Below are 13,801 nucleotides of genomic sequence, written 5' to 3'. Positions count from 1 at the left end.
AAGTGATGCAGTGTGCGTGTGACCTTGTAGCCACGCCCTTCCGTCTAGAACGAGCGATATACACAATTACCAGCAATGAGTATAATATAGTTTATTACATGACCTATATACATAAATAGTGATATATAAAATATAATCTGCAGAATTCTGCTTTCATTATCTCATTAGGCCAATCTACTTTTAACATTTGGATTTTTTGTTCGTGTTTCCGAAGATTCCTTGGACATAAACGTCTGGGTCATCTTCTGTTTCCGCTCATGTGTGATAGCGCTTGATAGAATTTTTTCGTACGACCGTCATATCACTGCATAGAAAATCGGTCGTTTGTATGTGAAATGACAACATTTTTCACTGTTGTTCAACCGGATTTTTTTGTTCACAATATCGTTATCGGTTAAAACATCCTGCTCATCAATTAAGAGAAAATTGTTCGATCAGCGGTTCTGCAAAATTTTTCGGACAATTTTCTTATCGTGTGTACAGAGCATTAAGAGCCAATTTTTTCATCACTTAATATTCAGCTGCAGAGAAACCTAGTAGCTTAACCAAGCAACTTAGACTCACCCTGTACCTTCATCAGGCTTAAGTATCCGATCTTGTGTTATCTGTTTTATAGCTGCCCATATTGGTGTAGGGGTGATTGGGAAGGAAGGTCTCCAGGCTGTCTTGGCTAGTGAATTTGCCGTGGCTCAGTTCTCTTACCTCCAGAACCTGCTGTTCTTCCATGGGAGATTGTCTTATGCTCGTTTTTCCAAGTTCTTATGTTACTACAACTACAAGACTTTTGCCAGTCTTGTTCACAACATCTGGTTCGCCGTCTTCAATTGCTTCACTTCCCTGGTAAGTAATAATTATTATCGCATGTACTTATATAGCACCAATAATTTACACAGCAATATATACAGTCATGGCCGAAATTGTTGGCACCCTTGATATTTTTCCTGAAAATCAAGTATTTCACACAAAAAAGGTATTGCATTAACACATGTTTTGCTATACACATGTTTATTCCCTTTGTATGTATTGGAACAAATATAAAACAGAGGCAGAAAAGCAAATATGACATAATGTCACACAAAACCCCAAAAATGGGCTGGACAAAAGTATTGGCACCCTTAACTTAATATTTGGTTGCACACCCTTTGGAAAACATAACTGAAATCAGTCGCTTCCTATAACCATCAATAAGCTTCTGACACCTCTCACCCGGAATTTTGGACCACTCTTCCTTTGCAAACAGCTCCAGGTCTCTCTTATTGGAAGGACACCTTTTCCCAACAGCAATTTTAAGATCTCTCCACAGGTGTTCAATGGGATTTAGATCTGGGCTCATTGCTGGCCACTTCAGAACTCTCCAGCGCTTCTTTGCCATCCATTTCTGAGTGCTTTTTGACGTATGTTTGGGGTCATTGTCCTGCTGGAAGACCCAGGATCTTGGACGCAAACCCAGCTTTCTGACACTGGGCCCTACAGTGCGACCCAAAATCCTTTGGTAATCCTCAGATTTCATGATGCCTTGCACACAGTCAAGGCACCCAGTGCCAGAGGCAGCAAAACAACCCCAAAACATCATTGAACCTCCACCATATTTTACCGTAGGTACTGTGTTTTGTTCTTTGTAGGCCTCATTCCGTTTTCGGTAAACAGTAGAATGATGTGCTTTACCGAAAAGCTCTATCTTGGTCTCATCTGTCCACAAGACGTTTTCCCAGAAGGCTTTTGGCTTACTCAAGTACATTTTGGCAAACTGTAGTCTTGCTTTTTTATGTCTCTGTGTCAGCAGTGGGGTCCTCCTGGGTCTCCTGCCATAGCGTTTCATTTCATTTAAATGTCGACGGATAGTTCGCGCTGACACTGATGCTCCCTGAGCCTGCAGGACAGCTTGAATGTCTTTGGAACATGTTTGGGGCTGCTTATCCACCATCCGGACTATTCTGCGTTGCAATCTTTCATCAATTTTCCTCATCCGTCCACGACCAGGGAGATTAGCTACAGTGCCATGGGTTGCAAACTTCTTGATAATGTTGCGCACTGTGGACAAAGGCAAATCTAGTTCTCTGGAGATGGACTTGTAACCTTGAGATTGTTGATATTTTGCCACAATTTTGGTTCTCAGATCCTCAGACAGTTCTCGTCTCCTCTTTCTGTTGTCCATGCTTAGTGTGGCACAGACAGACACACAATGCAAAGGTTAAGTGAACGTCTCTCCTTTTTATCTGCTTTCAGGTGTGATTTCTATATTGCCCACACCTGTTACTTGCCCCAGGTGAGTTTACAGGAGCATCACATGCTTGTAACATTCTTATTTATCCGCAGTTGTGAAAGGGTGCCAATACTTTTGTCCAGCCCATTTTTGGAGGTTTGTGTGACATTATGTCGAATTTGCTTTCTTTCCTCCCTTTTTTTGTTTTGTCCCAATACACACAAAGGGAATAAACATGTGTATAGCAAAACATGTGTTAATGCAATACGTTTCGTGAGAAATACATGATTTCCTGGAGAAATATCAAGGGTGCCAACAATTTCGGCCATGACTGTATATATCTTACAATGTAAAGCCCCTAACATATATTCATACATACACATACTACGGTCAATGTAGACGGGACCCAATTAACCTACTAGCTTGTCTTTGGAGTGTGGGAGGAAACCGGAGTACAAGGAGGAAACCCACACAGACATAGGGAGAACATGCAAACTTCAGGTAGGTAGTGATGTGGTTGGGATTCAAACAATCAACCCTACTGCTCTCAGGTGCAAGTGCTAACCACCTAGCCACTGGTGATCACTACTATAAAGTTGTATTTGTTCTTTTATAAGGAATAATAAATCCAGGCTGTGCATCGTAATTATACAAGCAGTTTGGTGACCATGTAAATGTTTGACATAAGCCCAATGTGATCACAAAGGTCACTGAACTCAAAGGTAATTCATCTTCAATAAATTATTGGAAGGGATACATAATTCCTCATCATAACCATGATGGCTGGAAGCCATCCAATAATTACAAGTGATACTCCTGATGTTTGGGCCTCTTGCACACGAGCACCTGAGCTTGTTCAATATAAATTCTGTTCCCCTTCCCACCACCCGGGAAGCCAAGGTGCTACGTACAGCCTTCAGTAGACATATTGGACTACAGCCAGGCATATCCATTCATATGGAAGTACTGATGTAGCACCCTCATGTTGTTGGCTAGTAGGTAAATTTAGCTAGCTCCTCTGTGATCAGTAGGGCAGGGGTTGATTGACTCAGTGTTTCACTGACTGCTGCTCTGTTTCTTCCCACTGTCTTTTAGAGGATTCTAGAATTATAGTGGGAGGTAGAACGAGGTAGACAGTGTTCCTGGGTACAGGCATGCAGGAGGAGACCCCTGTGCAGGACTTTAGAAGAAGCTTTTAGGAAGACACTAAGGTCCCAGCTAGGCTTAGCTGGAAGGCCTATTTGCACGTTCAAGTTGGGTTTGAGAAGCTCACTGAGGAAGAGCCAGGATGAAGCTGGTAGGAAGGAGTCCAGCTGTCCTCACACATGAAAGAAAAATATATTTCAAATATATTTTTTTAAATATTCTTCCCAAATATATTGACATATATTTGAAATACTACAATTGTGGCCGTATTCAACATATTTAAAAATAAATAAATATATATATATATATATATATATATATTTGAAATGCGTTATTACAAACTATTTTTAAAAATACATTTTAAAATATACTGTGTCTTTAAAAATACATTTAATCTACATTTTTGGAATGCATTCACAAATATATGTAAAAATATGTTACAATTACTTTTTTATGTTAAAAAAAATCTGAAGGATATATTTAAAAAATATATATTTTAAAAATGCTTTATATATTCTGTAATATGTAAAAAATGCATTTCAACATGCAGTATATATGTATGTATGTGTGTGAGATAGATATAGATATAGATATATATATATATATACCGTATCTCTCTATCTATCTATCTATCTATCTATCTAAATCATTTTTTTTCGTTTTATCTAATCAGCCAGTGTTCGATGCCTGGTTCCCAGTGTTTAATGCTGCCTTATATACACTCTATCCAGCCCTCTGCATGGCAATTCTGGATAAAGTAAGTATAGCTACAACATGGTATTGACTGCATCTGACCCCCAAACAAACGGGCAACCAAATACATCTCTAAAACGTCTGAACAATGGGAAATTCATAAAGGCTTAATAGCAGACAGAGAGCATTGTCATTTAGATAGGTTGGAATAAGAGACAGACAAATCAGAACCAGAAGACAGACTTGCCTTTGACCCAAGTCTCAAGAACTGGAAGCAAACACCACAGATCAGCAGGCAGAACAGTGGTCAGCAATTTATGAGCTAAAGAGGAGCTGAAAATTGGCCCCCTGACATCACCAAAGACTACAGACTACTGAGGTTCGAGGACCACACATCACATAATAAAGGGCCGCAGGTTGAGCATTGGGGAAGTAGAACCTATCAGAACAATTATCTCAAACTAAAATTGCACAGGCCAGAGAAAAGGATCAGAAAAGTAGGCCCTACTGCAGACTTTTTGAATTGTTATATTGTATTCCCCCAGCAGCACTAAAAAAAAAGCCTAGAGATGGATGTTAAAGCTGCATTTTAATTATTTTTTTGGGGGAATGGGGAGAACACAGCACTAAACATGTTAGTTATATGTAAAAATGTGTATTCTATTACCTGCAGGTAGCAGGTTTTACTTTTGGTAAAAAAACGTACCTGCTTGCCTCCTCAAAGCTGCCAAAAACTGTCCCAAGCAGCTGTCTTCCAGCACTGTAAAAGTTAACAGCAGTTACTGTTACTGAGAATAGTTGTACTGTTCCCCTGCCCTCTTCTGGCCCTTCTGCCCTCACATATGTAACTCCTCTGATTTTTGTCCAACAACACATTGCATTCTGTAAATGGAGGCGGAGCAGTTGAATGACAGTATCTTCCCTGCCCATTCATAGAATGCAATGCACTGTGGGACAATAGGAGTCCTGTGAATGACAGAGGGTGAGTCGAGCAACTTTTCTCAGTAGCAGTGGCTGCTGTTGCTGTTAACCTTTGCTGCTCACCTTTACAGCTACACAGGACAGTATCTGGAGGCACAGCAGGGAGAATTTTTACCAGAAGTAGTTGCCTGCAGGTAATGGGATACCAGGGGCAGACTGACAACTCATGGGGCCCCCGGGCAATAGGGGATTATGGGGTCCCTGTGTCTTTGCCCAAACTATATGCGGTAGAAGGATCGGTGTGCTTTAACAGAGCATGTGCAGACTTGCCACTGTGCCTCTGTACTATGGCAGATGGATTGGGGACAATAAAAGAAGCGGAGGATTTTTTCTTAGATACACAGAATATAACTGGATACTAATATTTATAGATAAAGTTGATCCAGGGAATATCCAATTGCCTCTCAGGGGATCAGGAAGGAATTTTTTTATCTGCAGGAGCAAATTGGATCGTACTTTGCTGGGTTTTTTTGCCTTCCTCTGAATCAGCTGTGGGTGTAGGATCATAACTTTTTTTTTTTTTTTTTTTAATGGTTGAACTGGATGGACTTTTTTCAACCAGACGAACTATTTAACTTATGCACAGGATTAACCCCTTAGGTTCCACAGTAAGTATAGCAAGTTGTGGGTTTACTAACACTTTCATAGTGACTGTAACTAACAGCTGAACTAATAAATAGAAGGTGGTGGCAGTGTTCATCAGCAGACTGAAGGTTTTCAGTTGTGTCAATTCATGTAATCACATGATCAGGAACTATTCTGATTGGGTCCCCCGTGACGATGAGGAACCAATCTGTCCCTGACAGATAGAATTGAGAGTCCGTAGTCGCATAAAGTGTTAGCTGATGGCTCTCAAAGGGGAGATTGCTTGTTGTGTCCTCAGCCCATGACATTGGACATTGTGTGTTGGAAGAAGTTAAAACAAATGACGGGGCAGCAGGCTCAACTTTTTTAATACTTGAAGAGGGAATTTGAACTCCCTGGTTATCACATTTAAACAATGTATGGTTTATTTGTTTTATTTTTTTTCAGGATACAGATAGCAAGGGCAGTCGTCAACGTCCAGAGCTGTACGTCACTGGTCAGAAAGACAGATGTCTGGGGCTCAGGATCTTTGTGCATGTTTTATATGGCTTCTACACTTCTCTGGTCATGTTCTTTATTCCTTATTTTGCTTTCTTTGACTCCGCTGGGCCCAATGGCATATTCACTTATCAGGTTTTCGCATTTACCATGACCACAGTTAATGTCCTGGCTGTTTGGGCTGAGGTGAGGAATCTACTTAAGGGGTAAATATGCTACTACAATGTTTTGGTCACAATGTAGGAAGAGTAAATACAAAAAACTCATTGAATTACTGTTGGCTACATTCACTCCGGTGATTTAAGCCGATGCACATTGTAGCAGCAGGCATCTTTTGATCGTTCGCTATGACTGGTTGCCGGCAGCCTCAGCTATTCGCGGCTGTCTGCATAGCCAGCAATTACCTGCACTGATCGCTGCTGCCCATTTGGAAGAAAAATATATTTGAAATATATTGCCATATATTTAAAATGCTACAATTTTGGCCATATTCAATATATTTCAATAAATATATATATATATATATATATATATATATATATATATATATATTGCATGTTGAAATGCGCTTTTATTACAAAAGTTATGAAAAATATTTTTAAAAATACCTTTCAAATATATTGTATGTATTTAAAAATACAAACCTACATTTTTGGAATGCATTTACAAATATATTTGAAAATTACTTTATATGTTAAAAAAAATCTGAAGAATATATTTAAAAAATATATATTTTTAAAAATATATATATATTTGTTGCGGATGCGGTGCGATTTGAGCCATACAAAATATATGGATCAAATCGCACCACACACAATTCGCATGGGATTTGCACAGGAATGCGTTGCGGTTCCTATGCGAATCACATGCGATATACCCCACCACACAAGTGATAGCTTAAAAACACTAATAGCTTAAAATAAAGTGCATGGACGCTTAAAAAAAAACATTTATTCTAGGAGCAGAATAACAGCCTTAGAGCTTAAAAAACACTAGTGTGCATGGAGCCTAAATCTGCTGGTACACCTATCTCTCCCCTCTCCCCAGACTGACAGTTCATCTGTCCAAAGGTGCCCCCTGTGCTCCTTCATCAAAAAACTAATGGAGAGACCACATCTAGTGATTGGTGGGCTGCAAGATTTTACCTTTTTTAGTTTGGGGTTTAATACAGCATTAACTTCCAAGCAGGTTCCTCAATCACTTTGATAAACAATGATAAATCCCAACTCTAATTAATATTTCTTAAAACAGAACTAAACCCTCTTCTTTACAGCCAAAGAGGCTGCCATCTTGGTCTCCATTCACATGGGGCGTTTTAAGAATGCTGGTAACGTTAGCTGTGTAAAGTAACATTTAAATGTGAGTTTTTCAGCAATTTTGCATTAGCATTTAGTGGTGTTTAGCCGGGTTTTTTTTTTTTTGCATTTTTTAGCTTTTTTTTTTTTTTTTTTTTTACCAAATAAAAAAATTTATTTTTAGATAAAATAAAAGTCCATAGTGCCCCATCATTAGTGTTAGTGTGGGAGGAATAATACCCCATCATTGATGTCACTGATATCAATGATGGCGCACTATTCCTCGGAGGCAGGCAGCCCCTCTTCTCACAGCTCACAGATCCATCCCCACAAGGGGAAAAAGGCATCTCCTCAGGGCTCAAGGCTAATTAAGATCATCCCAGCCACCATCTGGGCACGCCTCCACAAGGACTGGTAGGCCCTGCTCAAATTTCAGATTAGACATTTTGAATTCTCCCTCCCTAAGTTCTAGAAACTGCTTCCAGAAGCAGGGGGAGATGATCAAACTCTCAGCCTGTGAAGCTCTCAACAGGATACAGTGGAGATCTGACTCTGGCTTTAAAATTATAGGCATACCTTGGTTTACGAACGCCTCGGTTAATGTAATTTTCAGTTTACGAATGAAGATAAATTGAAAATAATGGCGCAGTTTACACATTTTTTTCACAATACAAATGGATTAATTGGTTTTCAATGCATTTACGATTTTTTCTTTAATCATGTCCCTGTACAGTACTATGCCTTTTAAAGTGCACTCAATAAAGAGTTTTGAACAGAAGACTTTTTATTTTACTCTTTTCTGACTTCCAGAATGGATTAATTGGTTTTCAGTGCATTTCTATGGGAAACCGCATTTCGGTTTACGAATTTTTCGCAATACGAAAAGTCCCGCAGAACGAAGTAAATTCGTAAACCGAGGTACGCCTGCACTAAGAGAAAGGGTTTTTGAGCAGAAGAAATGTGAAGAATCTCCTATTTAACACAATATTTCGACTTTAAATGTGACACCACCAGATAAACAAGTAATACTGTCCTGACATGTGGATTGTGGTAGTGGAACTGAAATAGTTCAAATTTTTTTAACCATGTAGTTTTTTTTTTTTTCCCAACAGGCAGTCTTAGCAATTTCAACGTGGTCTGTGTTAACATTCCTGGCTTTCATATTCTCTCCTGGGAGCTACTTTCTCATCACATATTTAACAACCTTTCCACCTGCCTACATGTTCAGCATGTCTCAATTCAATTTTCTGGGTATGTTATGCTATATTATAAACTTCGATTTCTTGTGTCAAAACTTTGGGTTGACTTCTCATTAAACACTATCTACCTTGTGCTGGTTCAAAAATGTACACAGTTTACCTTAAGGCTAGGTTCACACTCTGCTTTCCTGTGGGCTGTGTTTTGCGTGGGCACGAGAGCCCATTCATTTGAATGGACTCCTGTGCCCTGGGACACGCAGGGAGAAGTACCTGCACTTCATCGGAAAATGTAGCTTGTACGGGAACCTCTGTTCCCAGTACGGTTGTGATTTCCAGTGCTGGAGCGTGCCATTAGAATTAATGGCACCCGCCCGCAGGTCCTCATTCCTCTGTGCGGGTGGTGGAGCTGCACAGATATTTGTGTCGATCTGCAGTGGCACCACCTGCACAGATGTGAACCTAGCCTTAAATTGTAGGTGAACTCAAGATCCCTGTTTGGTGTTATGCCTCACTGTATAAGTTTTTTAAGCATAAAATGTTTACTGAAGATATCTATAAATATGCACCCCAATGGTTCAAAGTGCACAGACACCAGGAATGACAGAGCAACTGGTTAAGCAATGGCAAAAAATGTATATACTGTATGTACAATCACAGTTAAGCAGTCAGTAGTATGCTTCCCTATTTATTCTGCTGGCCAGCTTGTTGAGGCCCATGCATGGTGGAGTGCTCACGGTAATGTCCTTTTAAGAACTGATGCAGGCACTGCCACTTTATTCATTACAGGCAACTCTATTCCTCTTTTATCAAGGTGTACTGCAAGGCTGACCAGCAGCCTCTCACCAACATTGTGTCAGCAGGGGGATCTCCTTCTGCTCACCAGTGAAGTATTCCCTGGTCAATATCCTCAGCTTCTGGATCTTCAGTTGGGCAGCAGGCTCAACCAATCTTCGATGCTCAGGAATGGCTGATGCTCTTTCTGTTTCTCACCCAGGTGTAGTAGTCCGCTCTCAGTCTCATTCTCTGCAGAATGCCATCTTCCTTTTCTTAGCCTGGGAAATCCTGGCTGCTACTGCTTCTCAATGCCACTGGGAGCCGAAGTCCAAAAACAAGGCTGAAGTGCAGACTTTGGACATTAAGGTTGCAAGATACCACGTGAATGGTCCGCAACCTAGAAGATTGCTTGTGGATAATATGCCTATCTCCATGCAGACCTTTTCCTAATGTTTAGTTGCACTCCTAAGGGGGACCAGGCCTGCTTTCCTTAACGAGAAGTACATTGGTGTAGTTGAAACATTTTCAATGTACCCTCTTAAATACATCCAACATTTTTAGCAGAGGTGCCCTGTGACGGGAGTCACTTTGGGTGGGGGGCCCATGGAACCCAGCTCACTTTGGAGAGGTGGGGAGACCCCTGTCTCAGCTCCCCATATCCTTCTTATGTGTGTAGTGATGTGATAATTTCTTTGCCCATTTTCCAGTGTATACTTCTGTGATGCAGTGTTTGTTTTGCCCTTTTCCAATATGGTTGCTATGCTCTCTGGGCACTGAGGATGAGGTCATCACACTTGTGGAAAAGAGAGGGGTGTGGATTTCCTGCAGGGAGAGAGCTCAGACTGTAAAACTGTAAGTGTTGCAGCCTCCCCTCACTGAGACATGCAAACAAGAATGTTGCTTTAATGTTCCTGTTTGGAAGATACTTTGTTGGATGGTTCACTGAATGTGATTTCTTCAATACATGGACTTTCATATACAATGCTGTGTGTTTTACTGTCTGTGTGGAAGATGCATTTCTCAGTTGGGATTGTACTTGTTATCCACAAGCCCCAATTGAGTGAAGGCACTAGCGCTTGTTAGAGATCTTGTCCTGATCACACAGATTATAGAGACTCTGCTCCTAAATACTATACAGGTAGCGCCATCATACCCCAGTAGCTGCAAAGAGTGTACAAATAGCGCTACAAGTGTAAATCACCCTGTGCCTATTGGGTACAGGGTGATCTGTCGTATTATTGTGTGGGCTTTGTCTCAGACTGTGTAGACATGTTTAGGAGATAGGTGGGGTGGGGGTTGTTGATGGTTTAATGTTGTGGCTGCATCCCATTGTTCTATTGTTTCTGGCTTGGGAGCAAACTATTATGGGATGTTTGTGTATTAGCTTGGGGGGGGGGGTCTCCAGCAGCCCTCCCTCCTGATGGGACTGTCTGCTGGTGTGAAGTTTAAATACGTGTGTCTCTTGTTACTAAATGTAGATTGCCCCGCACTGTGTCATTATGCAGGGAGGGGGGATTGTCCCCTGAGTGTATATATCTTGTATCTGTGTTCAAATAAAAGAGTCTACCTCTCTGGTTTACTTCAAATCTGATGTCGTCTGGATCTTGGGGTAACAATAGCCAGATTCACTGGTCTCGTGTTCCAGAGCCTGAGAAGCAGCTTCTTGATGGAGCTACCCAGTCAGGGGTGTCTGGGGTCCGTTATAATCCCAAAGGAGAGTAGTCTCAAAGGATCATTTTAAAAGAAGTTGTCACGTACCTTATTTGTGAGCCTGACAGCAGGAGGAAGGCCTCTCGTACAGCTCCGGTTCGAGGGCCACTGAAGGTGGAACAGCAACCACAAGAGCACGGCGGGGTATGAGTGCCTGTTCCATCCTGTAGTCTGTGCAGGGATTGCTGGCACTTCGCTGGGAGATGGGATGGCTGGACCGGCTGGCGGCAGAGCAGGCTGGCAGCAGGGCAGGCAGGTAATGAAGCAGGCTGGTAGCAGACTGTATGCAGGGTCAGACAAGCCGGGTTGGTAACAGATAAGGGGATCAGACATGAACGGTAAACAGAAGAATAGTCAGGTCACAAGCCAGGGTCAGTGATGGTGGGAGCAGATCAGGCAGAGTCCAAGAAACAAGCTGGGGTCAATCACAGGTAATCACTCACAGGAACAGGAATACAGGAGGGGGAGCTGCAGATCAGACAGCACAGGCTAAATAGTGCTGCTGGGTTTAAATAGTCTGATTGGCGCCAACATTAGCAACAGGCTGTCACGTATGTGCGTGTGCGCACGTAAATGCACACGACTATGTGCAGCAGAACGGGCCCTGGCACATCTGCGCCTGTGCCTCTGTGCACTATGGTGAGAATCTTCCTGACAGAAGTAGTAAAGTAACTACTGCTTTTCAAATTCCCTCTTGAGACTATTGGGTACTTAAATATTAAAGTTCATTGGCAAAAAACCCCCCCACATTTGCTGCATTGAGATGGACTTTAACTTCAATTATAACTAAATATTGTAGTGACTAATATATTTTTTTTTTCTAAGATATCATGGTCGCCACCTTTAGCAGTGGATATATCTGGCTTATTCTGCTGATAGGGATGATTCTGAGCATCATTCCCTCACTCATCTGGCGATTTTGGTCAGGACTATCAAGTCCAAGTCTTATCAAATCAGTAAGTTTGCCTTAATAATCAAATTTAAAAAAATCGTATAAGTGAATTTTAATTTTATGAAAATCCTTTGTTTGCTTTTGGCTCCTTGGTACACTAGTAAAGATTTCTCCTCTGCCTACCAATCTTACCAGGGCTGCATGCTATCCTTCAACTTTAGCGCCACCTACTGTGGAGGTGTAGTAACACTCTACTATCTGATTCTCTGAATCACAGTATTACTTTATAAACATTTGAAAAATAAAAAAGATGGGATTTTCAAGGTGTAACCCCGTTTACTATATTCGTAACAAGAAGGGTCAGCCGCACACTTCATTATTGCTGAATATAGTGTATATTTATTGATCCATAGGACACACAAAACACCAGGACATGAATACAGGACCTGTTAACGCATTTCACACGATCTCATGCTTACTCAGGATTGTTTGCCTGAGCGGTATACCTCTGTTCTTTGGATTCAGCCCTTACTATATTCGTACACAGTATCCCTTTATAAAAATAACCCTTTATTTACAATTAAATAAAAATAATACTTTTTATAGACCACAAGTTAAATACATTTGTCACTGACAGTCAGGGTTTTTTTCTCAGAATAGGTGCAGCAACTCCCCCCTTCTGAATCACTTCTTGTCTTCACCCCCACTTATCTTCGAGCACAGTGCCTTGGTTCAACCCCCTACCCACCTCCTAGTACAGATCCTTAAAGAAAATATAAAGCCAATTATCATGTTGTGGTGCAAAGTAATTTGTATGGAAGGTACAGCAACAATAGACCCCCAGCAGCCAGCATCTATAGACTCTCCAGCAGACAATAGACCCCTCCCACAACTGTAGACCCCTTCCAGCAACAATAGATCCCCACCAGCAACAACAGACCCCCTCCAGCAACAACAGACCACCATGCAAAAATAGATCCTCTCCAGGAACAATAAATCCCCTAACAGCCAGCATCGGTAGACCCTCCAGATACAGAGAATATAACTGGATACTAACATTTATAGGTAACGTTGATCCAGGGAATACCCGATTGCCTCTCGGGGGATCAGGAAGGAATTTTTTTTTCCCTTGCAGGTGCAAATTGGATCGTGCTTTGTTGGGTTGTTTATGCCGCCTCCTGAATCATCTGTGAGTGTAGGATTATAACTTTTTTTTCTTTTTTCAGTCAGACTATGTAACTGTAACACCCCAGCATCCCTTGCCATTACATACACTCAGTGCTGAAGGTGCGTTTCCCCACATTCCCCCTGAAAAAAAAGCCCTGCTGACAGTACAGTTATCCAAAAGGTGACCATATATTGCAATATAAATGCCTTTTTATCAGTACAACATAATGCCAATCCTGTATCCTGAGGTCAGTAGATTATGTCCCGCAGGATGTAGAAAAATTCTATCTTCAGGGTGGCTGTTATATTACTTGTTTCACAAGTACAGTCTGCTTCGTCAGACCATATGGGAATGTAATAATCATAAGATATGCAGATTTACACAGCTCTGCCACACAGCACAACCATGACTGCAAGACAGGAGGCTTAAATTTTATTTTTTGCTGCAGTTCAGTAACACGTGCAGGCCTTGCTCCCCTCCTGTGACCAGATAGTGAAAATAGAATCAGTAGACTGATGAGCTCACCAATCTGTCACTATGCTCTCTACCCCTCCTAGCATTCCGCTAGTTAGTATTGCAGCATTAATTGGCTCCTTGTGCTATCCCTCCCCCAGTCTGAGCTCTGATGTACAGGGACTGTAAGAAGCTGATACCAGG

General features: G+C 41.3%; 1 protein-coding gene across 2 annotated transcripts in view; it reads left to right on the top strand.

The window, feature by feature from the left end:
• The window catches only part of LOC149457488 (phospholipid-transporting ATPase IC-like), a 115,573-nt gene that overhangs the window by 98,696 nt on the left and 3,076 nt on the right, over window positions 1–13,801 (top strand). For both annotated transcript variants that reach the window (XM_089683722.1, XM_089683721.1), the window contains 5 exons: window positions 617–840; window positions 4,023–4,106; window positions 6,056–6,292; window positions 8,514–8,652; window positions 11,910–12,040. In XM_089683722.1, coding sequence (XP_089539848.1) covers window positions 617–840; window positions 4,023–4,106; window positions 6,056–6,292; window positions 8,514–8,652; window positions 11,910–12,040 — 815 coding nt within the window. The remainder of the gene's footprint in view (window positions 1–616; window positions 841–4,022; window positions 4,107–6,055; window positions 6,293–8,513; window positions 8,653–11,909; window positions 12,041–13,801) is intronic.

Source organism: Staurois parvus, unplaced genomic scaffold, assembly GCF_062004578.1.
Source record: "Staurois parvus isolate SC_StPar_1 unplaced genomic scaffold, SC_StPar_1.0 ptg000320l, whole genome shotgun sequence".
Classification (NCBI taxonomy): Eukaryota; Metazoa; Chordata; class Amphibia; order Anura; family Ranidae; genus Staurois; species Staurois parvus.
This window is presented reverse-complemented; position numbering and strand designations above follow the sequence as displayed.